Source organism: Athene cunicularia (assembly GCF_003259725.1).
Source record: "Athene cunicularia isolate RWA chromosome 7 unlocalized genomic scaffold, athCun1 chr7_part1, whole genome shotgun sequence".
NCBI classification, from domain to species: Eukaryota; Metazoa; Chordata; class Aves; order Strigiformes; family Strigidae; genus Athene; species Athene cunicularia.
In genome coordinates this window covers 25,250,687-25,275,648 of record NW_020799107.1, presented here as the reverse complement: position 1 = coordinate 25,275,648, position 24,962 = coordinate 25,250,687, and the positions used below count along the sequence as shown (strand labels likewise).

The window sequence follows — 24,962 nt, the reverse complement described above, 5'->3', positions numbered from 1 at the left end:
CACAAGTCCAAGTGATTTCACTGGAACCAAGATTTGTACTCTGTATGTGAAATGAATTGCTGGGGTGAAGCTGCAAAAATAACGCCTGGTAATGACATGCACTTCCAGCAGTGCGCCTATGCGCCAGAGCCCTGCTGCGAGCAGGAGTGTTTGCAGTGGCTCTGAAGAACACCATGTTGTTCTTGTAGAGGGAGGATGAGTCACGAAGTGTGAAGTGCCACTGAATTCATCTATGATGTCACACAACTGCCCATTTGTAAGCAAACACATTTTCCTGGGGGATATTTTTGACCCACTCTTTTTTTTTTTTTTTGCTAGCTTTCCCTAAATTCCCACCAACCCCAGGGACTATCCATCAATATCACCATAGCAACAAGAAGTCATTAATGGTATCCTGCCTATTGACAGTCAGGGTCTACACAGTGCTGAGCTGAGTGGCGAGCCATAACCATCAGCTTCAAGGAGAAAGGCTCAGGGTCTCTGTGGGATCAGTCCTCTCATTCTCCCTCCCCTGCATCTCCCCGGAGAGGTCCTGCATTGCGTAGTGCAATATTTTTTCCTTTAGCAAGTCATGTGCAGTGTGTGTTGTAGGGAACTGCTGCCAGGAAAAGATGAGGCTGGATTTGCTGCACAAGTAAGGATAAATGTGCCTCTCTTGGGTTTGTTTGCACGGGGCTGTGGCATGGAGAGACATTTTACATTGCAAATAAGCAACTTATCCTGCAAACCTACAGGGAATTCAGAGCAAAGCAGGAGGCTCAGGGGCCGGGAAAGGGAAACAGCAGGCTAAACTGTGAGGAGAGATAAAAGACATGTCATATAATTCTGCAAAATGGTGAAGGAAGGGAAATTCTCAGCGAGTGTAAATTAGCATTGACAAGCTATACTGATTTACACCCAGCTCATGGCCTGGCCCACAGCTGAAAAGCAGCAATATCTGAAAGGGAGGGGGTTGTATAGAGGGGCTCATGGAAGGAGTTGGGGATTGAGGAGCTGAAAATCTGCAAAAAGGTAGGTAGGGAAAAGCTTGGGATGTTCCCTGGGGCTGACACAGAAGGCAGAGCCTGGCCAGCTGCACCAGTTCCCTGTCAGGACTCTCACTGCCTGGCAGCAGGCAACATACAGCACCAGACCTTCTGAGGCCAAGTCCCTCAAGTGAGACAGCTGATGGGTACAGTCCTCTCGGGTTTTCTGTAGAAGCATTGCTGAGTACCTTCACACTCAGAGGAATGGGAAGTGTGACTGCCCATGGCCATCCCCGCCCTGGCCAGGACTGCTGACACTACTGCCATCCACATTTCCTCACGCCACATCTGCCTCCGCCAGCAATATGCCAAAGTGCCTGACAGGTTTGGGATGTGACCAAACAAGGTGTAGGGTGAGATCATTCATCTCCCTAACTCTCCTGAACACCTCCTTCCCCAGGCCTCTCTCTGAGCTCAGCAGTGAGGCATGTGTTGCTGGCTTGGAAGGACTCTGCTCATCCACCTTCTGTCAGCTTTGGGGGTGCTAGGCTGGGTTCCAGTGCAAAGTGAATGAACTGAAATCAATAGGTTGGGGGATTTTTTCCCCCACTATGAGAATCAGGGTTCATACTGCCTTTCTGAAAAGACCAATGCAGTAAACCACTAGTGCACTCAAAGTTTGATGTTTTGACATACACCTTATTCTTAGACTGAATGTGTAATTTCTTTTCTCTGCACTATGCTTTTCAAGAATTGGGCTGAGACTCTTGGAGCAATCTTAGAACAAGGAATGAGGAATTCCTTCAGCAATCCTGATGGATCCAACAGTATAGGACTGGTTTTCTGTTGTCTTCCTGGGACTGGTGGAGGCAGTGTAACAGGACATGGGAAAAACTGTGTTTCGGTGTTCCCTGTTTGTCATGTATTGCTAGTCCAGCCAGGAGTATTTCCACCTTGGAAAAATCCATCATCATGACTAAGGCCTTGTACATCCTGAAATTAAATAATGGATTAAATTATGATGTTAAAAAAGAGACTGATTTTTTTTCCCCCCCTTTTAGTGTGACTTGGCTTTTTACCTCTTTCTTGCCAGAGAGTGAGTGAAAATTTTAAGTTGAAAAGCCAGTCTTCACTGCACATAAGGAGAAACCATTCAGCTGAGTGCCTTAGGTGAAGGTTCTGCTGATCCTCATCACATGCTGCAAGGGGAAGGGAGTGGCCAGCTCTTCCCTGCTACTGGCTTGATTGACTTCTCTCTCTCAGTTCTCGTGTTCACCTAGCCCAACATGCCCCCTGTATTTTTTCCACTGCCCCCTCTGCCTTTGTGAACATGCAGAGGATCAAGGTGGTTTTAGATGATCTGTGATGTAGTTCCCCACCTCATCAGCTACCTGCTGCAGACATGCTCTATTTGCGTCTGCTCTTTCCACAACTACCTGCTGCTGATCGCTGCTGGAGACAGGCCTCTAGGCTGGCAGTACTGGGCTGGTTCACAAAGGCATCGACTCAGTGTTGGTGGGGTTGTGCTCGGGGTGCACCTTTGTCAGCTGGAAGCTGGAGGTCTGGAGCTGTCGCTGGGAAGTTATAATTGATGTTGGGTCTTTTGCTGAGGCTGAGCTTCAAGTCACAGCCTTGATCTTTTGCACACACATCACGCTTCCCCTGGGAATAATAAATTCAGTTGTTGCGATATTGCAACCATTTTCTGCAGTTAGTGCGGATGTTAATCGATGCACAGTAGGAATTTGAAGCGGGATTGGAGGTGCCAGGCTGTAAAGTGGGCTCACATATGGCTTTGTACTTCCCAGATCTCACAGGGGGCTGGATAGGTTTTCCTGGCTCAGATTTGCCTCTGAGAACTGCATGTATCTGAGCCAGTGAGCTTGGAGCAAGTTACGGAACAGGGTTGGAGGCTGTGCTCAGTTCAAGTCTGTTTCTCAGGAGGCTGATAGTGTTTGGTGTGTGTGTATGCCAAGACCAAGGTGGGTGGTGGGCAAGCTCTGCTGTGCATGACTAGAAGGCATGGGAATGCATGGTTCATGGTCTGTACACAGGACAGGGGAAGCCACCTGGGTCCTGAACATCAGCTAACTCAAGCCTAAGCATTAGCTCTGCTTAGTTATAACCCCCATGGGCTCTTTCTCCAGCTGTAAGAGGGGAGCAGAGTGGCTCGTGGTGTTACACGTGCAGGATCTATTGATCAGATGCACCCTGCAGGTTCATAGGTGCTGTGGGTGATGTGTCCCAGGAGAGGACCTTATTGCAAATAGGACTTTTTTTTTCCTCCTGAGGAGCCATCCAAAGGAGCTTTGTGGCCAACCAGGGTGTTGACTCAGTGAAAGCTTGGTAGATGATGGGTGATGCCATATCCTGACACGCTTCACAGCTGATGCTGCCGAGCAGCTCCAGCTGGGACACATGATGGGGGTGTCACATTGGTGTCTCCAGAAGCATTTGTTACAATAACCAACATACTCAGTCTTCCTTTGCTTCAAGGTGAATGCTAATCCTCTCAAGCTCCATTCCTTCTGCTGCATTGTCAGCAGGAATGTTGGAGTATTGTCCAAGAGATTTGAGTGGTACATTGGTGAAACAAAAGAGGATACCCTTTTTCAAAGCAAGGAATCAAGAGGGAACGCAGGCCACCTTGAAAGTATACTGCCTGAAATCAGAATGCCTGCCCTTAGAGGTAGGCTAGAAGTATGTCACCACAGCCTTTCTGAAGGAGGAACACAGGGAGAAAACCATGCTGTGACACAAGAAGGAGAAGCTGCTCAGATTTAGAGAGCAGCCAGAAAAAGTCATCAAAGCCACTGCTGCCAAGTGCACAGATCTGTGGAGCAGTAGGGTTTCTCAGGTGAAACCTTTCATCTTAGTATAGCAAAGTTCCCAAACAGCTTAAAAACCCACCAGAAAGGGACCCAGGAATGCTTAAGGCTTTAAGTGATTCCATAAAGTTTTGAGATTAGCTTTTCCACTTCCTTGAGACTGTTTAGGAGCCAGTCTGACCAAAATAGAAGTTCATGTGAAATTACGGTGATTCCTACACTCTCCCTGGTGGAACTGTGTGTACCATAGCAGAATGTTCCCATGTTGATTGACAGATAATGTGGACAGATTCTTCTTCGGCACATCTGACTGGCATGTTTATACCTTTGGGCTACTCTGATCAGCCAGCCCTGACCACTGCTAAGATCAGTCCTTTTTCTGGAGGCAGTGGTAATGGTGGAGATGCTTCAGAAATGGTACCTGTTAAGCAGCAGCCACACATGGGCTGTGTAAATTTGTGTTGAATGCAGTGGAACGGAAGAAGAGTTGGGGAAGCAGGAAGAAAAAACCTGAAAAGAATGAGAAGAGATGTGAAAGGAGAAAAATCATTAGGGAATGTCATGTCATAAGGGAAGCAGTTCATTGCACAGCAGAAATTTAATGCCATCGCCTGTGCTCTCAGCAAACCCCTAGACCCTGGGCTGCACTGGATCTTCAGAGGTTCAAGAGAGACTGTGTTCCCCATGCCAAGCTGTCTCTGAAGCTACATGGTCCATGCTCATGATTAAGCTGAGAACACAAGGACTGTAAATACAGTGAGCAGACTACAGAGGTTATGGTTTTCTCTGTATCACCTGCTTATGAAACCAAGATGGCAGTTGTTCCTTTTGTTACTGATCCTGATTTGTGCCATGGAGTGGACAATGAACACAGTGATAATACTGCAGACTCAAGGAAAGTTATGCTCAGCTGTTTACCCTAGGAAGGAAAAGAAACACAGGAAACTGTGTTGGTTTAGTTAACTACTGTGCCTGTACCTCTCCAGCTGCAATTAACAGACACTATATAAGCCCTGTTCCTGTTTCAGCTGCTAGAACAGACAAAAAAATCCCAAAAACTGTAACTGCAGTCACCTAATCATCCTACTGCTTCGAGTTCCTGCAGCACAGCTCTGGTTAAGTGAACAGCTAAGAAAGCAAATACAGCCAAGGCACCTTTATTTTTCTTGTTAACCTTTAACTTGAAAAAATAGATATCTGGCATTCTTTCCCTTGAGATTGCTGGTGTTCTGCTAAGCAGCTGACGTGATGTACATGACACAGCAGTAGACAGATCACGTTGTGTCCGTGAGGCTTTCTGTATCAGATAGCAAAAACCTCACAGCAGTATCGTAGCTTGCTAAATTCCTTTGTACAGCTCATGAAATGTGCCTTTTGCATCCCTCTAGCTGGTTAGATCTCTGAAATAAAAGGGAGACTGTACTCCAGAATAAACCAACCTCTGTTCAGTGGTGCAATTTGCGAAACCCAATGCAGAGAAATTAGAGTAAGACCTGAAGGTTAGTTTAATCTCTTATTTCAAGATGGAGTAAGGTGACTCTGGTTACTCCCCTCCCCTGGAAACAGGAGTTTGGTGTGATGGCCATGACTCAGAAGTTAATTTGCTTGTTGTAAATGTGGAAAGTGGAAATTGTACCAGCCTCACGTGATCTCTCTGATCGAGGCAGGAGAGGCCAGACAATAGCAAGCTGCTCTCCACCATCTCATGGAACAAGTGTCCCTGTTTGACAAGTCTGTCAAGCAAATCTTGCTGCAGTGAAGTCTGTGAAGCAGCACTGGCAAACCTACTCAGCCCTGCCAGATTTGGTGGCCTCTTTCCTGAGGCCTGGTGAAGTTCTGTGGTCCCCTGTCCTGGTGTCCCTGCAGTCCTTGGACATGACTGATCCTCTCCACAGTGCTTTTCATCAGCAATGAACAAGTTACCCTGTGCCTGCCTGCTTCATCATCCTGACACTTTTTCTGGTGCTTTGCTGGGAAGCTCAGCCAGGCAGAACAGTTCTTATATGTATGAGAAGGAATAATTTATCCTTCAAGCTTTAATCCTTGAGAAAGAAGTTCTTTGGGGGGATTTTGCAAGAGAGTGAAGGTTTGTGGCAAGTCTCCAAGCAGGCACTTATCAGAGTAGTGGAGAAGTTGATTAAACAGAATCACATGGTAGAAAATAAGCTGAGCACACGATGCTTTTATTTTTATGCTCTCTTAAAGTGTGAGGCTCATATCCACCAGGAGCTTTTCAGTCCCTGAGCCAGGGAACAGGCAAATGTCGCACAGACGTGCCTGTGATCGAAGAGCAGTGATGTGCCATTCCCACAGCGGCAGCCAACACTAAGCTCTTTTTTGCTGTTTGTCCTGGAATAAGTCAGCATTGGCCTGGAGGATTGCTGGACTAGAATAAAGCCCTACCTTTGGGGAAGTGTGGACAGGACTGCCTTAAGTACCCAGGCGGGTAAATGAAGGAGTGCAGCATCAACTCACAGTGCTCACATATACCGGGGAGCAACAAAGAACTGACAAGTCACTGCTTGGTTTAACTGGAATAAACACAGAGTGCATTAGGACTGCTGTGTGCCTTTAGGAGAGGGTGAATTAGGACCCCGAGTTGGGTCACCATGTGGGAGATCAGCATTTACTTTTCTCCACTGCCTTGCACTTCAGTGGCATTTGCTAGTTTCCATACCTAGGATCACCTGCTGTAGTCGTAGCACTGAGGTGGTGAGAGGACAGACTCTTTCATGTTGCTGTAGTTCCCAGTGTTTCTCTGATGGTAACTATGTAGAACTGCAGCTAAATATTCTGTATGTACAGTGAGCCTGCGAGGATGTGCTGAAAGATCATCTTCAGCATATCAACCATAAGAATATTAACTCAGATATTTTTTTTTCTCCATCTCGTGCTCTCCTCCAACAAAGTGTCTGGAATGTGCGTGTTACTTAAGAGTGGGGGTGTAGACACATGGTTTATATTGCAGCAGTGTCACTGACCTGACAAACACAGGCATCTGAGCTGAAATTGTGATGTTGCTGCTGTGTGCCATGAGGAGTGAAGCACAAGAACAAGGGAAGGAGGGAGAAGGGCTCAGTGTTTCCTGGTTACAGGCCAAGTCAGAATTATCTGGTGTTTGAGTCCTCTGCTTTTTGCTGTTTCAAGCATCCCTGGGCTGTGGGGAAAGAGGGCTGTGCCTCAGCACAGCTGGTCCCCCTTCCCAGGTCGTGACTTGGGCAGCAGTTGCCCTGGGTACTCAGTGAAATTAAGCTTAGCTACCTGAAATGCTGTGCGCAGCCCTCAGGGTAGTGACATGGGGGGACTGGGCAAGATTAGAATTGCTCAGTAGGGAAGAGGTGGTCCTTTAAAGGATGGAGTGACAGGGAAGAAGGGTCCTGTCCCAGATGGCTGTTACGAAATCTCCACAGCTGCCTTGCAGGCGTGAGGGAAAACAGAGCTCACTGATTTCTGAGGGTCCCTCTCACTCCAGCTGGGGCATTGAATCCCCTTGCACATCCACCTGTGAGCTCCATCCATGTAGATCTTTGCTCTGAGCTCTTCTGAAAGTATCAAAAGGCACTTCCCATGTATGAAGTGTTTTCTTAGAGCAAAAAGTCACTATTTAGAGAAAGGTTAGCTCTGATGGGTGACAAAGATTAAAATAAATTATTTGGGAAAAAAGTTCCCCTCTTCCTTCACTTAATCCAGTCATTTTTGGTGCATGATTGTCTGTGTGTCAGCAAATTCTGCACAGCCTCCTCTGAAAAGTCTGTGTCTCCTGCCGGCTCTCAGAGCTGCTCTGGGTGTTCTGTCTTCTCTGGGTCCTCGGCTCTGCAAACCTGCCTCTGGCTCGCCCTCTCTGTCCCTCACTCTCTGCCCCACTCTGCCGGCAGGAGGTTTCTCCCATGTTCTTCCCGGAAAGCAACTTCTGCTGCCCCATGCACACCTTCTGGAAAATCCTGCCCTGGCAGAGCAGCAGCAGGTCCCTGCTGCCTGGCAGTGCTCCTCAGCACTGGCACCTTCTGGGGAAATGGGCCTCTGCTCTCCTGTGGGGCAAAGGGGTACCCTGTCCTGCCGGCGGGTTTGAGGCATTGCCCCATGTAACAGAGGGACGCGACCCCCGGCGTGGTCTGTGCCGCGCACCTGAGCAGGCAAGGGCAGAGTGGCCAGTGGCCACCCACACCTGGTGTCACTGCACCTGTCCTGCAGCCCAAAGAGTGGCCAGCACTATGGCCCCAGTGAACTTCTACCTGAAGAGAGACCATGAGGACACAAGTCAATTGTATTCTCAGTGCTGCCCCATCTGTTCGCAAAGCGGGCAGCCACAGGCAGATCCCACCCCGTCATGTCTGTGGCTCTGCTTCCTTGCTGTTCCAGGGACTGCTTCTCCCCTTGCCTGCCTTGTTTCTTCTCTGGCTCCCTTGCTATCACACACATACACACAGAGCTTGCCAAGAAAATGTGTAGCTCAGGAACCTGCCTCACATGGACCTTGGTTTCTCTTCAGGCCTTACCATATGTAGCTCCCTGCCTTGCACAAGGACTTCTTTATTCTCAGTTCTCACTACAGCAAGGGTTGTTTTCTCTTTCCACTTGGTCTGAAAGCAGAGTGCACAAAGTACACAGGGGCTTTTAGTCCCGTGGCTGTGTCCTGATCACAGACCAACCTGACAGGCCATGGCATCTCATTAACAGCACTTTCTCACAGGAGCCCTTCGGCACTACCAGGAGCCGTATTCCCTACCCAGTGACTGGCTCTCTCATCATCTCATTCTCTCTTTCTTGACAGATCATGTTATAACCTATGATCACAGAAAGTCCTGATCCTCACGTTTCTCTGCTGTCACCTGTGGGCTCCTCCAGAGCCGTGAAGAAAGGGGAACTCCAGCCCCACCATGAGAAGACTTGGGTGAGAAGTGCCTGTGACATCTTGGGGAACAGCCACACCTCGAGACCTAGTTTTAATTTTTACTTTTAGCAATTACAAAAGAGGGAAATGTTCTCCATTCAGTGATGATCCACAGGAGCAGCTCTGCCTTCCCTTCTGGGATTAGATTAGAGATAGTTTCATTAAAGAGGGGAAGGTATGCTAATTTGCACCACTCTAAGCAAGGGGTGAATCAAGCTACCAGTGAGTTACCAAGATTGGCTTCCAGGGCAATACACTGCCTCAGACCTCAGACTTCTCCTCAGATGGAAGATGTCTGTTGGTGCCTAACACAGTTAGATGCCTGAGGTGTTTTAGCCTCCAGGGAGTAACAAGCCTCTTAATTCCCCTCCTGGTCAAGGTATCTGTGCTGCCTGAATGGTTGGCAGCATGTGGAGAACCCAGCTGCACTACAAAGCAAGCAAACAGTCTGGGCTGTAACTTCTGTGATTACATGGTCCTGTCTTTACCAAGACCTCTTCCTGGGTGTTCAACCTGTTTGGTTCTTGCCTGGTTTATTAATAGAGACCAGTGCCCCACCATCCCAGCTCTATGTTGCCCTTATGAATCTCAGGCTAACCCCATATCCCCTGTTCAGTCTTACTCACCTTTACATATGGCACTCACTTGTTCCCTTTGCCTCTGGTTGCCAAGGGCAGGAGTGGACAGGGCTGTAAGCAGACACTGATGTCTTGTGTGACTGCTGGCAAGTCCATGAGAAATTTGGAGTCTCTCCATTCAATGTAAGGAGGCTCCTTCCACTTCCAAGGATGACTTAGACACTTAGTTTTCATCCTGCTGGCCCAAACTGAAATTTTGGGATTTAATTCTCTGCATTCCTCTGAACATGTGATTTAGTCACTTAGATTCCCTGGGCCTTACAATGCTGAACACAGATCATAGGAATGACAGGAACAGCCTCAGAAACCACATGTTCTCTTTCTGGCCCTCCGCTGAGCTGTCATGGTGGGTGATCATTTGGGCCTATTGCTAAGGGGTCAGGAGGGTGCATTTGTGAAAATCTGTGAGGTGCCTTTGTCTCCGCACTGGAAAGGCCTTGGAAATGCTTGGCTACCAGTCACTAAACCATATGCATCTTCCCTGTGAAGGGTAGATCAGAACATTAAGGGGCTGCAGTGTGACTCTCAGGGACAAAACCACCACCAGTTAGCCTTCTTTCTCCTTGCTACTTGAGCTACCAGGAGATTACACTGTCAGGTCATCCTTTCCCACACCCAGCCACCTCCTTAACCCACATACTCTTGTCTGCACACCATTTGAGGGAAAGAACCTCATTATCTCTTGTAAACCTCCCATCTCCTTAGTGCTGCTGTATGAGTAAGCTGAGCCTGCAGCAAGCACGTCTGAGAATTTGTCACTAGTTGAGCAGTGTTACTGTGAAGGAATTGCTGAGGGTAGATAGGATAAAATTCTCCAAATTCAGATAGGTAGTGTAAGGCCACTATTGGCTTGGCTAGTGATGGAAGAGATTTCCTGTCCTAAGCCCTGTGGCTCATCTAGTTATGCTGCTCTGTTTCTACCCAAGCTGTTGGGGTTTGGCTTCTGCGTTCCCTGGAAGCAGACCTGCTGTTGCATCCTGTGAGTCGTCACCAGGCTGCTTCAGTAACTCATCTTTCCTTCCATTCACAGGTCTTCTACGCATGGCGACTCAACCCATGTGAGAACTCTCTTATGTGAGTGGCCAGCAGCACACTTTGCTGTCTGTGGTCTGTGGACATTGACTGGCATCTAAGCGACACCCCAGCTCCCTCCTCTCCCCCTAGACGCCACTGTCTTAGAGCCTCCATGTGCATTTGCTATGACATACATCAGTGTTGATGAGAGACAGGAACACTGCCGGGTGATCTTGAGCTGCCAGAGTAATCAGCTCTATGCACAACATGGCTTAAAGGATTTTTCGGTTAGCAGCATGCATCCACTAAAGAACCTAGACAGTCATATTTTTTCTGGGGACTTCCATACTCTAGACTCCTGCCACACAGGGAAGGCACCTTTGGCCAGTCCTGTGGAGAACCGGATGTATCGTAGCGTGGAAAACCTTCACTGGGCAACAGTTGCTGACTCTGGGCTGTATTCTCACTGCCGGAGCCTGGATAACGAGATCATCTTTCGCTATAGAGGCAGCAGTCAGTGGACAGAAGGTTGTGTGGATGTGGCCCCAGTACAGAGCACATCGGACTCCCTGAGAAACCTTTCTCTCCATGCTAAACAGACATCTCAATCGGCACAGAATGTGCTCCTCCCTCCCTTTGCCAAAGTGCCTCAGTGGCTTTTCCCTTCTCCAGAGGAAAGAGCCCTACGTGGGGATGCCAAAAAGGAGCTGAAGGAGAAGCTGAGGCTGCACAGCAGTAAGGTGGCAGAGCCCTGTAAGCCAGTGCGTCCTCAGGTGGCCCTGCCTGACCTGATGGCCCGGGAGTTTTTTGAATGCCAGATGTGCAGGCAGTACAAGAATGGTTGTGCTGTCAACTGCTGCAAGGTTTTGGTGGAAGATACTGCTCTCAGGCAAAGCCTCACAGGGAGGCAGAGACTGTGTTTTGCACACAGGATCATCAGTCCAGAAGATATCAAGCAGGAGGCTCAGAGGAGGCTTCAGCTTCGAAGGCAGAATAGCTCCCCTAATTTGCCCCTTCAGCATGCTGGGGACAGCCATGAGATGGCCAAATCCAGAACAGCAGAAACCCTGGAACAATATAGCGGGGAAACAGATGTCAAAGCCACATTGGGACAGAGCAAGAAAGGCCGCTGCAAAGGGAGGATCTACATACCCACCTTTGAGGAATTCAAGCAAATGAGAAGTAAGGAGGCAAATTCATCTACCAGCAGCAGTGGGCCAACAGAGTGTTTGAATAAGGGTCTGCCTGCAAACCAGACCCTGGAGGAGGAGAACAATAAGAATGTCTGTCCAGAAGCTCTGGGGACCAAAGCTGTGAATGAAGCCACTGTCACAGCAGAGGAGGATGACGATGTGTTCCATGAAAACCACACCTCTGTTGGCTTTTCCCAATATCCAGCCACGTGGGATGGTTTCAGAATGAGCAGCCCTGAGGTGAAGGACGAAACCTTCCAGATCTCCAGCCCGGATAGATCACCAATTCCCATTTGCTCTAGCCCTATCCCACGATCACCTTTACAGGCAGTGGCAATACACAGAGCTGGGCAGGAGATCTTCAGTGATGAGCAGCAGAAAGGAGAGACAAGACAGTTAAATGATGTCCTCCACCTTGCAGGGCAGTCACTGACTTCTGAAGCCCAGTCCTCTTGCTGTTCATCGCTGCTGTTAGAAGCCACAGACTTATCCAGCTATGGAGCTAAGCTACAAAAAATGAAGGATGAATTCATAGGTTCAGCCCTGGAACTTATTAAGAAAAGGTAACATGCTCTTTGGGGTCACCTGAAAGCAGTTCCCTTGTTAACAATCTGATATCTGTCCTGATATGTACATTTAACTCCCATAGCATAAATATGCTGTTAGCAGAGCCTTTCATTTTAGGGTCTCTGATAGCCACATGGGCGTGTCTGTATAAACAGTTGAGCTTGAACTCCATCTTTGCGTGGGATTAAACATCAAAAAGCATTTTCATCTAGACTTTGCATTTTTATACATCTTAATCCTTTCAGGACATCAGCCATTGGTAGTTCTGACACCCAATTTCCCACCCATTTTATTTCTGTAATAAATTGTGAAATGTCTTTTTTAAAAAAAAAAAAAAAAAAATCTGTTAAAAGTAGAGGACAGCTGAGCGATGCAAAGTACTAATATGATTTTCTTTGAAAAGAGTCTGTCCTGCCACTGCAGGACATGAATTTAGGTAGTGTGACATGCAGGAACAAGTGCTTTCACTTGCTGCCTGTATGTAGTGAACTGGCAAACAAATAAGAGCAAGATGTCTGCTGCCAGTCTTTACCCACCCTCTGGAGACCAGCACAGGCAGCGAGTGAAAGTACTTGGAAAGTACTGTCCTTCTGCCAACTCAGTGTAAGCAGTGAGAGAAAATACTTGCATAAAGCCTCCCTCTCTCTTCTCCAACCAGGGTTTTCCCCTTCTCTGGGTCAGATGTTCACAAGGACTGCTTTCTTCTGGTTTTGGACACTGCAGTCCATTACCTCCCTCCTGGCAAAGAAATGGGGATCCCTTTCTATGCAGGCAGGTGGCCCAACAGTGATCAGAAGATAGGAATTTGGGGCAGTTACCACTGTCTTTATCACTAGATAAGGCTGATGGGAAAAGGAGGACTAAGTCTTGGTAGAATGGTTTGTTTCCATATGCTTGGTTTTCAGGACTCGTTTTGCCAAGAATTGCATTGACTTGGCTCCTGGCTGCTTCCAGTGTCCACAGATGTGGTGTATGAAATGCCAGGGCACCTTATACACTGGCTTGGCATTTCTGGAATGCTAGAGCTCTGAGATTGGACTCAGGTTTTAGAGGAGACAATAGTGACTTCTGCACAGGAGTGAAAGTTGTCTGAAAGAACTGTGGAGCTGAAGCTCCCATGCAGACAGAGCCAGAGTGACAAGCAGAAGTACTTCTGCAGCGTTATAATCCTGAAGGAAGTAGGTGGTGTCAGAGCCCTAAATGTCCAGCCCAGCCTTTGTGCTTTTCTAGAGTATGAAAACCTGATGAAGAAACAGATGAGAAAGCTATGGTATGCAACTATTTTCATTGAGTAGGCTATTTTTATCACAGATGTGAGGTGAAATACACAGAATGGCACAAACGATGAGCGAGAGCATTAAGAACACCTGTCTCCAGGCAGATCAAAGGTTTGACTGGTATCTGCAGCCCAGGGTGCTTGGCATAGCACAGTACACAGGAAACAAGTAGTGTGTATGATCTTTCTTCCCACTACTCTCCCAGCCTCCAAACGCTCTGCCCAGGGCCTTTATGGTTTCATTGTGGTTTCTGTGCTTATAATATCCACAGTGGTTTTTGTTTCTGTGAACGTGTTCAGTCTCCCTAGTTGGACTTGTTAAAATGTATGAGGTGATTTTATTAACACTGAAATGATAATTGATCTAAACATGAAAATGACAGTGGATCCAGATTTAGAGAGGTTGTTTCATGTGAAGGAACCACCCTGGCCTGTTTTCCATGGTAATAACAATTAATGGTAAAGGCTGTCATTTCTTCAGGCTGACAGGAGGAAAACAAATCTGTTGGCAGGGCCAAAGTACTAGTTAGTGGGAAACTCCACTTTTATCTGGAAATTTCTCAATTTTCCATCACTTTCACTCAAGACGTGAAGTACCTGAATACTCATTTATAACTCAAGCTGATTCTCACTGCAGAGGTGGGAGACTTTTTGACTGGATGTTTTGGGTCCTGAATTATGATTGCTGACATCCAGACAACATTTTTTCTAAGTCTCAAATTAAATGAGCTGAAAGCTGGGTATTTGGTCGCATTTGCACAGATACTGAGCTCAGCAAGCCTTTGATAGATATGTTGTGATGGAGCATCACAGAATAAGGTAGCTGAAATTGTCTTCTCTTTCTAGTGTTTCTGTGTAAGTGTTGCAGTTTTACAAAGCAGTTTTGACTGATAAGTTAATTGCCTCCCTAGTAATTCATAGTTAATTACTCAATACTCATTTAGATGGCTTAATATTTCATCAGTGAAGATTTGATTCTCTACTTCATAATTATGGTGTCTTTAGATCCCTCATGGATCACTGGATACCTTTCTCTTAGGTTGTAGTCCTGGTGGGGAAGGGGTGTTGAGATCTGGGTGGAAATCCTGTACACATTTCAATATATAGTCTACATTCTGAACTAGTTTAAGCAGTGAAATGTTCAAGATAAGGACGTGTAAGGACCTGGGGTTCCTGTCTATGAAATGGGGGACAAGGTGACAACAAAAACCTGCACAAGGAAGCAAAGGACATGACTAAGAAAGCAAGCTTCCCAAAAAGTGATGGGGTGCATTTGTGATGAAACTGGCATGGTGGGTACAGTAACAGCTTCCCATAGAAGAGGATTCCCAGTCTGGAAGGCAGGTGCCAGGAAGGAGGGAATGGTCAAAAATGTTTCCATTAGTCAGAAAGCGTCAGGAACTGAGAACTGCTGTCCTGGACAATGATACAACCATGAAGAGGCCCATAGAGACTGTGCAGGAAAGCAGGTGCATTTCTTGTTTTATGCCACACACCCAGTGCCTCTGCTTCCATGAGATTCAGAAATGATGTCCCAGAGGTTTAAAAGGACATTCAGAAAAAAACCTGTCCTCCCTGTGCTGGCCCAAGTGCTTCATCTGTCTTGAAGAGAACAGGGAAAACTGACACAAACCCCAGGTATAAAACTTTTATTCCAGTAAGTGATTTGATCCCTCAGAAGGAAACATGCCAGAGTCCCCCCTTCTGCAGCTCTGTGTGAGCACAAGGGACTACTTGAGCAGGCATTGGTGTGGACCTGTTGGCAGCCCAGATCTTTGCTGGGGAAGGGGACTGGAGGGAGGGGCAATACCCCGTTTTCTTGGCAATGTCCCTTCTTCCTCCTAAGACAGGGGCAAAGGTTAAAGAAGCAGCCCTAAGATGTGGTTCTACAGAGCTGCCTGTATCCTCCCTGTGGTGCGATGCACAGCGACAGCTCTGGGGAGCAGCACTGGCCCCACCACTGCATGGCCAGTACATCGTGCAGGAGGGATCTAATTGAAACTAGAAGTAGAGCAGTTAAACCAGGGATGAAGAAATCTCCTTTCACACAATGTGGGCTCTGCATCATTGCCTTTCTTACCTCTAGCTGACCAGCCATGGGGTGGGTTCAATTTTCTCAGTCTCCAGTCACACTTCCTTAGCTCAGCTCTCTTGGTAGTACTGGCTCTTATTCCCACTGCAGGTCACATCTGGAGGTTTTTTAAAAATATCTCTATTAGGTTATGGGAACCACAATAAGCAGTAGCATCTTGTCTGCAGACCTTGTCAGCAGAGGTGTGCTGTCAGCTCCTCTTAGAGGAGCAGTAATACTCTGGAGTACTTCCCATGTTTAAGTGGATGATCTCGAAACACTGTAAAAATGACAAATGAAAGCTCAGCTTCTCACTGAGAGTATCGTTTCTGTGGTGGAAGGGTGTGATCAAGAAGAGAAGATAATATTCCATTTCTGAGCTCTGCTGCTCACCTTGGACACATCCCATTGTCTCTCTGTGCCCCAGCATGGTCCCTTCTTTCTGCATGTTTCAGCCAGAAACTGAGCAGGAGCAGCTTTTGAAAATGCTGGTTTTCCAGCACTGGCAGATCCTCTTAAAGAGCTTTCTTTGTCTTAACCTCTGCCTTCTCTCCCACAGGTGTGCCCAGCTGAACTGTTGATACTTTACCCAACTCAGTGAAACACTGATTAAATGATCTGGCGGGGAATACATGAGGGAGGATATTTTTTTAAACCCAGATCATTTCAAGACTGATTTTAGATTGTGGCCACACAGTTACACTGGACGGGCTGAAGGAGCGGTACCCTGAATGTGGCTGGGGACAGGAGGGAGGAAGGAGACAGGAATCTCTTAAGCTGACCAGGCCAAGACTGTAGCATGGTGGGATCACAGCCTTGCTGTGTGCCTGCGCTGCTCTTCCTGCAAGCCTGTAAGGGGGCTGGTGTGGTCTGTGCTACAGGCTGCTCCGTGACAGCACTGGTCTTGGTATCCCCGTTCTACAGGCTGGGGACAAGAGGCCAGGAGGGGTGAAGTGGTGCTTCCAGATCTGCATGGCAGGGAGTTAGCACAGCAAAATGTAAAAGCCAGGAGCCTGTTGTTAGCACTATGCTATTGCTGTGCAGCCATGGCTAAACTCTTTTTAAGTTGGTAAATCCTCTGGTAGTGTCAGCTGGGACCTGGAACCATAAATGGAGTAAGATGAAAAAGCATCAGCTGCAAAGTTGCAAACCAACTTTTCTGGCCTGACAACAGAGCCAGTTTGTGTTCTGGGAGATTTGTTCCCTCTTCAGTGATTTCAGTACTGGCTGATGGTTTGTTATCAGAGCCAACTGTCATTCATTGTAAGGAAAATGCCCATCTGTTTCATGTGTTTGCTTGTAGCTGACAGTGTTGAAATTGCACATTAGCAGTATGACCTACCAGTACAAGTTCACAAGTGAAGCCTCTAAGAAGAGGCAGATTTTTGTCATAGGAGATTTTTGTTAAGCATAAAATACATGCATAAACTGAAATATGTTCCAGACACTGGCTTCCTGTAGGTACAAGCATCCATATCAAGTCTTCACAACCTTTCCTCTTAAAGGAATCCAAGCCCATAAAAATTAAGTAAACCTAAAATGAAAAAATTAATATTATTCCCAGCAGGTTTCATTATGCATGAAAATAAGGTGTCTTAGAGAGTCTGTTAAAAAAATGTGTATATATATTACAAGTAGTATCACAAACTACAGCCTATCAACTACTCTGTCAAGTCAGTGGTTTTGCACCAGACTGCCTGTCTGGAGAGGTGGTGGTGTCTAGAGAGAAGGGAATGTGGGGCTGGAACAGGCTGCCTCTATCAGCCAGGCCAGGCCCTTGTTAGCACCAGACAGCCATGAGTAAGAGCATCCCAGAATTGTAAAGTGAGAACAGTCTCTGCCAGTCTTTTCAGGACCTTAAGGGCACTAAAAGGCATGATCCTGGGTTTAGTGAAAGCAGAGGGAATCTTTCCAGTGGTTTCAATGGGCTTGGGATCATATGAGATGAAAAACAGAGAAAGTTCCTTTAATCCTCTAATCTCGTCAAAGTATTATGGTTTTTAGCAGGTGATTTTCTTCCAGATAAGCAATATGGTTTCTGTGGTGACAACATCTCTTTAAATAGCAGCAAATATGGATATGGCCCACTTACAAAGAGGTTTTTCTGGTCCCTATGTGACAACCTCATGTTTTATGGACACAAAAATGCCCTGTGAACGCTCAAGACCTGATATCCCAGACTGATGCTGGCATGAGTGCAATTACCCAATTTGCACTGCTATAAGTGAGCTGCATTTAGAGCCCGACACACACGTGCAGCCATCCATGCTGACCAGTCTAGACCACTGCCTGCACTTTCCCTGAACTGTTGCGGCCGGTTGTTCGATCCTGGGCTTGCTGCTCAGTCTCATCTGTGTCAGGAACGGCAGGCGGACTGCATACGTGATGTTCATCTGTCTGCTTCTTCTCCCGCAGCTGCAATGCTGAGACTGCTGCCAAACCCTCCTCCAAGGGACAGTGTGATCTGAGGGAAGCTGATCTCCTGCCTCCAGAGGACAGCCAGCAGCCCACAGCGATGTCCATGGCAACAGAGACCTGGGAGGACAAGCCAAGCAATGAGACATCCAGTGACACTCCACCTGCAGGGAATGTAAGGGAGAGAAATTCCCCTCTCATCTTGAGCATGTGTTTAGGATTTTTTTTTTTCTCAGAAGCTCTGAAGAATCCCTTTGTTATAGGAACTAGGCAGACTGGGAGACTGGGATCTGAAATCACACCAACTCCTATGAGGGATTAAACTCTGTTAGAAGCATTTCTAGTGCCTTTTTTATTACAGTTAATGAAACAGTGTTGTGCTCCTGCCTATCTGTTGCTGCATCTCTTGCAGTGAGTTCAGCAATAAGTTACTGCTTTACAGATTTCACTGTGCCATGACCCCTCATTGCTGGGCTGCCCAGATCAGACAGACTCTCTCCTAGTCCCCACTTGGTCAAACCACTGATGTAGGTAAGACATAGAGGCTGGAGTTTCTGACCCTCCAGCACTGAAATGTTCACAGAACAGAGGCAAGCTAGCTCAGATCCCTGGAGAACAGGCTTAGCCCCCTGTTTAGGTCCTTAGCCAGGACTATGCTGTTGACCTCTTCGTGGTTATTTGACAGTCACGATCCAGCCACCATGAAGCCACTGTACTCAGAGATAAACAATAACAGAGGGAGAGGGGTTCTTGTTGTTAGGACTAAGCAAGACAGAGGGACCTGGGGGGACAGATTTCCTAATGATCAGAGTTGCATTTACAGTTCCACCACGGATGAGTTGCTTTTTCCCTCCTTTGGCAACTGAAGTCCAGTGACTGCAAACCAGGCACTACTTTGACCACCTCCTTGCTCCAAACCCACTTGCTTTTCTTGCAGACCCCCAGTCCTGGCTGCCGCCGATCCAGCTCCGACATCGTCCACGAGAGCACGGATGGTGCCAAGGCCCAGCGGGAGTGCCGGCTGCGGCCGCACTTCAGTGACCCTATGCCGACAGACTCGGTGAAGAGGAAGCAACTGGAGCTGAAGATTGCAGCTGCAGCACGGCAACATGCACAGAAGCGCCGGCAGGAGCGAGACTACGGTACCCACATTCTGCACACTCTGAGGGGGTTGATGGGCCAGATGCTGAGCCCTGCTATGCTGGTGTAAATATGGAGTAGCTCTGCTGTGGGAGAGGGAAGCATTCTGGGTTTAACCCAGGTGTGCAAGAAATCAGGATCTACTCTGCTGTGTCTCTGTCCCTGCCTGGCAAATGACAGGGAAGAGAGTGCCCAGATGAGTTCACAGCTGTGGGCTGTACAGGTATGACAGTCCCTAGGCTTCATCTGGAAACCCCTGCCCTTCCCAACAGCAAAATGGGAGGGGAGGAGGGCTAACAGCCCTGCTTTCACCAGATCTGTCCCCCTGCAGATGTCCTACCACCCATGGCTGTGCCAGCTTGAGCTCCCCAGGTGACCTCTGTGAGCTGGCAGTGCCTGTAATGATTTGTGTCTGTTCTCAGGTCCAGTGGTAGCAAAAGCCAACCTTGGCCATGGTGGCAGCTTCGATGAGACCCACCGTGCTCCACGTGGCTCCCTCCGCTCCAGACATCACTGGAGCAACGTCAGCAGCTTGAGCACGGACAGCGGGATTGTTGGTGTGAACGATGTCCAGGATGACCTGGATCCCAGCGAGGCCACACGGACCAAGTCAGCCGATGTGGAGAGGGCAGATAGTGGCATTGGCCAGATGCCAGCCAGAAAGTGGAGGAACAGGGCATCTGAAACGCTGAGCTCCCTGCAGGCCTGGGAGGCCCATCGTCCCTGCACCGACTGTGGAGAAAGGGACCTCCCCGTAGAGACGGACATGCAGAACTGCAATCAGAGGCGGGCTGACCTCTGTGAGAAGTGCCGCAAACGCAGGACGGAGCGTAAGGAGTCTGTGCTGGAGTTTGTCAACACAGAAGCCAGCTATGGAGAGGACCTGCGCATCATCAAAGAGGAGTTCTACCTCCCCATGCAGGCAGCTGGGCTGCTGAGCCAGGAGCAGCTCCTGGGCATCTTCAGCAACATCCAGGAGCTCATCGACCTCAACGAGAACTTCCTGGAGATACTCCAGGAAGAGATCGATCAGGCCTTTGACCAGGTATGATGCTGTGTGCTCTAAAGGGGCCAGGGTGGGCAGACAGGCATAGGTTTTGTATTAGTGAGGCAGCATAGGTGGAGCGAGAGGATCAGGGGGTAGGACTCCTGGGTTCTGGTCATCTGCCTAGTCCCTTGCTCCCCAGCTATTGTAAACCAGTGATTTCAGTAGACCTGTGTCAGATCACGGCTGCTAGCCTCACTCTGCTGTGGTGATGCTGCTGATACTAGCAGGCCATCAGCAGTCTAGCTCATTTATCCCCTTACCAGGACCTAACTGTCCCATTACCTAAGTTAGCTTTAAGCCAGTTAGCTTGGACACTGGACACTGATAAGACTGTGACCATGGGAGCAAAGAGCTCAGCTTGGTCTGGCTCACAGGCCACCCTTCTGCAACCCTGAGTTGGGTTTCTTCAGGCTGGCTTGGTGTATTTGCCTTGGGTTGCAGTTTGCCTTTAGGCTGGCTGTGAGGCCAGGCAGCATGGGCTGCTCCCTGCTCTGGCAACTGGCCCTTACAGCTCTGTGTACCAGTTGCCTCTACTGGTACCCTGCCTTGTACAAGGAACTTCCCTGCCCCTGCAGCATGGTGGTCAGAGGGCAGAAAAACAGAAATAAGACTAGAGCAGCAGACAATTACGGCAAAGGAAATAAAAACAGCTCCACACCCTCCTTTCTTCAAGAAACCAAAACCGACTTATTGCTATTTCGGTTTCATCAGAGTGTTTTGTTCTCTAAGAAACACATCCCTCCTCTCCCTCTCCAAAACACTGCATGTCAGACTGAGTGACACATGTCTCAAAAACTGGCAACTTTGACAACCACTCTCATGCACCTGGCACAATGAAGACAGATGTGCACTGTGGGTGTGATGTCCCTGTGAATAATTTACTGAGACAACGGCCTTTACAAACAGCCGTGGGTTTCCCTATCTCCTCTTCCATGTTGTCTTTGCAGTCAGAGCTCAGTACTGCACCAAAAAGCCGCCAGCAGCCCAAGAACTGCTCCCTCTCTTGCTGCTGAAATCAGTAGTGATTGCAAAGCATGTCAGCATACACCCCGACAAAGCTGAGTGCGTTATGCGGCACCAGATTCTTACTATTCCCTTATTTTATTATGTATCCAGGAATCGGAGAACAATTTTACCATTAAATTTATTTTTCATTTAGGCATCACAGCCAGTAAGAGTGCAACTGAAGGAGACTGCTTCTGAGCCAGGCTAGTTGCTGGGAACAAGTGCAGAAGTTGTTAAGTGCCATGTCTGCTACCTGAGTTAGATGCCTCCCCTGCCCATTTGCTCCTAAATGCTCTGTTAGTTTATGCACTTCTGCACTGGCCTTGGGGCAGACCTGCCAGCAAGAAGGGCCCCAGCACACCCTCCTGACTAGCAGGCTCACTCTAGCCTTTGCACCCCTGTTCTGGTGAGCTGGCTGAGCCCCCAGAAGCAGAGAAGATGGCTCTTTATGTGTATGCAAGCAGTTAGACCAGCTTTCCTTTCCCTCCCCACACACTGCTTCCCCCTAGTCCTGCGGGGACTGCCTTTCCACCAGGAAGGGTGAGCCCAGTTTCCCCTTTGACCCAGTGTCCACCGGATCCCGCAGTAGGCTCGTACTGGTAGGACAGAGCGCAGGCTCCGTGCTCGTGCCTGTGCTGAGCTAACCCAGCAGTGGCTGTATTGTGTGCTTGCAGGGTGATGATGACCTGATGACCGTGTGCATCGGCGAAATATTTCTAGAGTTCGTCAACATGCTGCCAGCCTTTCAGACCTACTGTCTTCAGCAGTCTTCATCCGTGAATATGCTCAACGCACTGGAGAAGGAGAAAGAGTTGCTCAGGTGAGAAAAAGGCTGAGCGTATTCTTGCAGGCTTTGGGGACAGGAAGGCACCAGGCTGAGGGTGGAGCCTTTGTCAGCTCAACTAGATCAGAGTTTTGATATTCATGTTCTTCAGTGATGAGCTGCTCTGTCTTGGGGTGAGGAGAGTAATTTATTCTCCAAAAGATACTCAGTTCTTGACATCTCCCCTGAGGCAGGCAGTTGGTCCCCAGCTGTATAGCATCTTTCGTGGTAGCAGTGTTTGCCCACTGACTGCTGCCCTGAACTGCCACTAAATGACGCTCAGCTGAGAACGGCTCTCGGTCCCTGTGCCAGAGCATGGTTTGGATTTCCACGGGGGAAGGCGACTGTGTGAAGCCTGCAGGACTTGAATGTGTTTCCTGTTCCTACCCCTGGCTTATTTGGCAACGTCAGGCGATTAATTTCTTTTTCCACTGCAACAGCTTAAAATGCTGACAGTACTAAATTCTTATTTGGAGTGCTCTGTAATCTAATGATGAAAGGAGCTATGAATTAATGTAATCTGATATAAGCTGATGCATCTGCCTCAGGCCTACGTCAGTGTGTACCAAAGATCACACCCTCATTGCTTTATAAAGCTTTAATAGAAGACTGCTAGGATGTTACGTGCAAGTGGCCCAGGCACCTCATCACTGTGTTGCAGCTGAGCACAGCTGCAGAAGTTGTTAGTTTTTGAGAAGACAGAATTCACAAGGCTGTTAAAACCAGAGTGGGGGCTGCAGTGCCCAGCAGCTGTCAGTACTACACTGTTCATTTGCATTTGGGATTGCAGCATCTGCTGACAGTACAGCCACCGTTTTATTCTCTCTTCTTAAATCCCTGCAGAATATTCCTCAATGTCTCTCAGAATGACAACACAGCATTGCGGCGGATGAACTTGAGGTCCTTCCTGATGGCCCCTTTGCAAAGAGTCACCAAGTACCCACTGCTGCTCAGCAGAATCATCAAGGCCACCACCGAGTACCACCCAGATCATGGCAGCCTGCGGGAGGCCAAGAGCCGCATCGAGTCACACCTGGAGCACATCAACATGAAAACCAAGCAGGAGGGGAACACGTGGACCCTCCGATCCTTTCGCCAGGACAGCAAGAAGAAGAGGGAAGTCATCAATATCGAGATGAGAGAAACTGCCCTCAAAACCGTAGGCTGGCTGCGGGAGGAGACACGATTTGTGATGGAGGGGTCCCTGCAGCTGGCCCAGCCCCCCGATGGCCAGTGGGTGAAGAAAGGCAGCAAGACCCTGAAGTTCCAGAACATGCAGGTCCTCCTCCTGGTGAACATGAAGCGCGTGTCCGAGTCCAGCCTGGAGTCAGCTGAGCCGGGGCCCGTGAAGGACGCTGTGCTGGTACTCATCAGGGACAAAAATAATGGGAAGTTCCATTTGCTCAGGGAGCCCTTGAGGCTGAGTAATTGCATTGTCTCCACTGATCCCGACTGCGACGACACTTTTGAACTCATTGAGATCAGGCGGGAGGCATTTGTGTTCCGGGACAGTGACCGGGCACGGACTCACCACTGGTTCAGGCAGATCAGGCGGTACTCGAAGGAGCTGGGCTCCTGGAAGAAGCGGCGGAACGCACTGCCCAATATCATGATCAGCACTCCTCACACCAGGCCCTGAGTCCTGCACGGGCAGCACGCAGGGAGACTTGGCTTGACCAGTGCCACATGCAAGGACCATCGAGAGCCACAGTGGCGTGAACTTGCTCTGCTCCATGGACAGCACAAGGAGCCTGGCCCACCAAGACTCTTAGCAGCACTGGAAGCAAGCATCACAGCCTAATGCCGGTCTCCAGCCTCAGGACTCATAACCTGTTTGTGGCTGATGTATGTATAGAGATGGGCTTCCCTCGAGGAGCAGATCTCTGGAGGAAAATACTGAGTTTAACTTGTTAATATTGCACTGCAGGAGAATGATGTATGATGCTTGACATTGCATGGATCGTGTTGAAAGCCAGTCTTGAAAATATGAGAGAGGTTTCCACCATTGACTATATTTCATCAGCATTAGGTAAAGTCAGGGTCAAAATTAGGTGCAGTATTATGCAACAGAGGATGAAAGCTGGAAAAAATTGTTTTCCACCGCTACTCCTAAGGACTGTATTTCATTATTCACCTGTATAGATTCAGTCAAAATACTTGTTTAAAAAGAACGGTCTTTGGTCTTTAGTCCAAATCAAGTAGGTATCAATTTGTTCAAATTCAGCTGCATGCACACAGCAAAAAAAAAAGTAAACAAGAATGAAAGGAGCTCTTGCTTTCTGACACATACAGCCCAAATATGTGTAGAACCTGTGGAAGAGCAGTATGCCCCCCACTGAAAGTCTGTTATTTAACTGACTTAGGGACTGGAACATAACGCTGCATCTGAAGTATCTCAGAAGTGTATGTAAATATAGCTCTGCTACCACTAATAGTGAACTTAAAAGTTTGCAATTATTTAAATGATGTAATCTAGTGTATTTCAAAATTTAATTGAAAGGAACAATTTACATTGTACTGTAGAGTAACATAAAAGGTTTTAATAATTATGTTTCAATGACTTTAGGTGGGTATGTTTTTAAATGTTTGTATTCTGGAGTAGATATTTCATTTAGTGTGGGTGGCATTCAGGTGAACAATGTGCCTAATGTCTGTTCTTTGGATCCCCTCAACAGAATTCAGGGGCTACTCCTAAGGAGACTGGGAGAATGGTGCAAGCCTACTCCCCTAAGTCTCACTAGGCAACAAGAGACTGGCACAAAATCTTATGCTCTGGCCACAGTCCTGCCTGGGCAGGTCAGGCCCCAGTGCCCCAGATGTGAGAGCTGAAACTGAGGCCACAGAGTGCTCCCCCATAAAAGCCAGCCTCTCTCGGTTCCTCAGTAAGGGAATGACTTGGAGCTGAACAATGGTGAAAAGGCAAACGGGGTTTAACCTTTTCAGCCTGACATTACCACAGACTGCTGCCTTCTGATTACAAGATCGGCAAAATGTCATGCTGTGACTTACACAGCAAAGGCCAGATTACAGCCCTAGAGGCTAAACTAAAAGAGCCTGAATTTTGGTCGGTGGATCTCAGAGGACAGTC

General features: G+C 48.1%; 1 protein-coding gene across 1 annotated transcript; it reads left to right on the top strand.

The window, feature by feature from the left end:
• Positions 1–8,567: 8,567 nt before the first annotated feature.
• On the top strand, positions 8,568–24,434 carry LOC113482277. The gene is made up of 7 exons (XM_026852773.1): positions 8,568–8,684; positions 10,353–12,092; positions 17,859–18,033; positions 18,796–19,000; positions 19,421–20,043; positions 21,726–21,871; positions 22,718–24,434. Exons 2-7 carry the CDS (start codon positions 10,522–10,524, stop codon positions 23,511–23,513), a joined length of 3,516 nt encoding a protein of 1,171 aa, XP_026708574.1. The 5' UTR covers positions 8,568–8,684; positions 10,353–10,521; the 3' UTR covers positions 23,514–24,434.
• Positions 24,435–24,962: the final 528 nt, after the last annotated feature.

Bases quoted from the DNA above. Each gene is read 5' to 3' on its own strand.
- LOC113482277 (XM_026852773.1), top strand. From the start codon at position 10,522: ATGACATACATCAGTGTTGATGAGAGACAGGAACACTGCCGGGTGATC. The intron at 20,044-21,725 runs GTATGATGCTGT...GTGTGCTTGCAG, and splicing joins TCGATCAGGCCTTTGACCAG to GGTGATGATGACCTGATGAC. The intron at 21,872-22,717 runs GTGAGAAAAAGG...AAATCCCTGCAG, and splicing joins AAGGAGAAAGAGTTGCTCAG to AATATTCCTCAATGTCTCTC.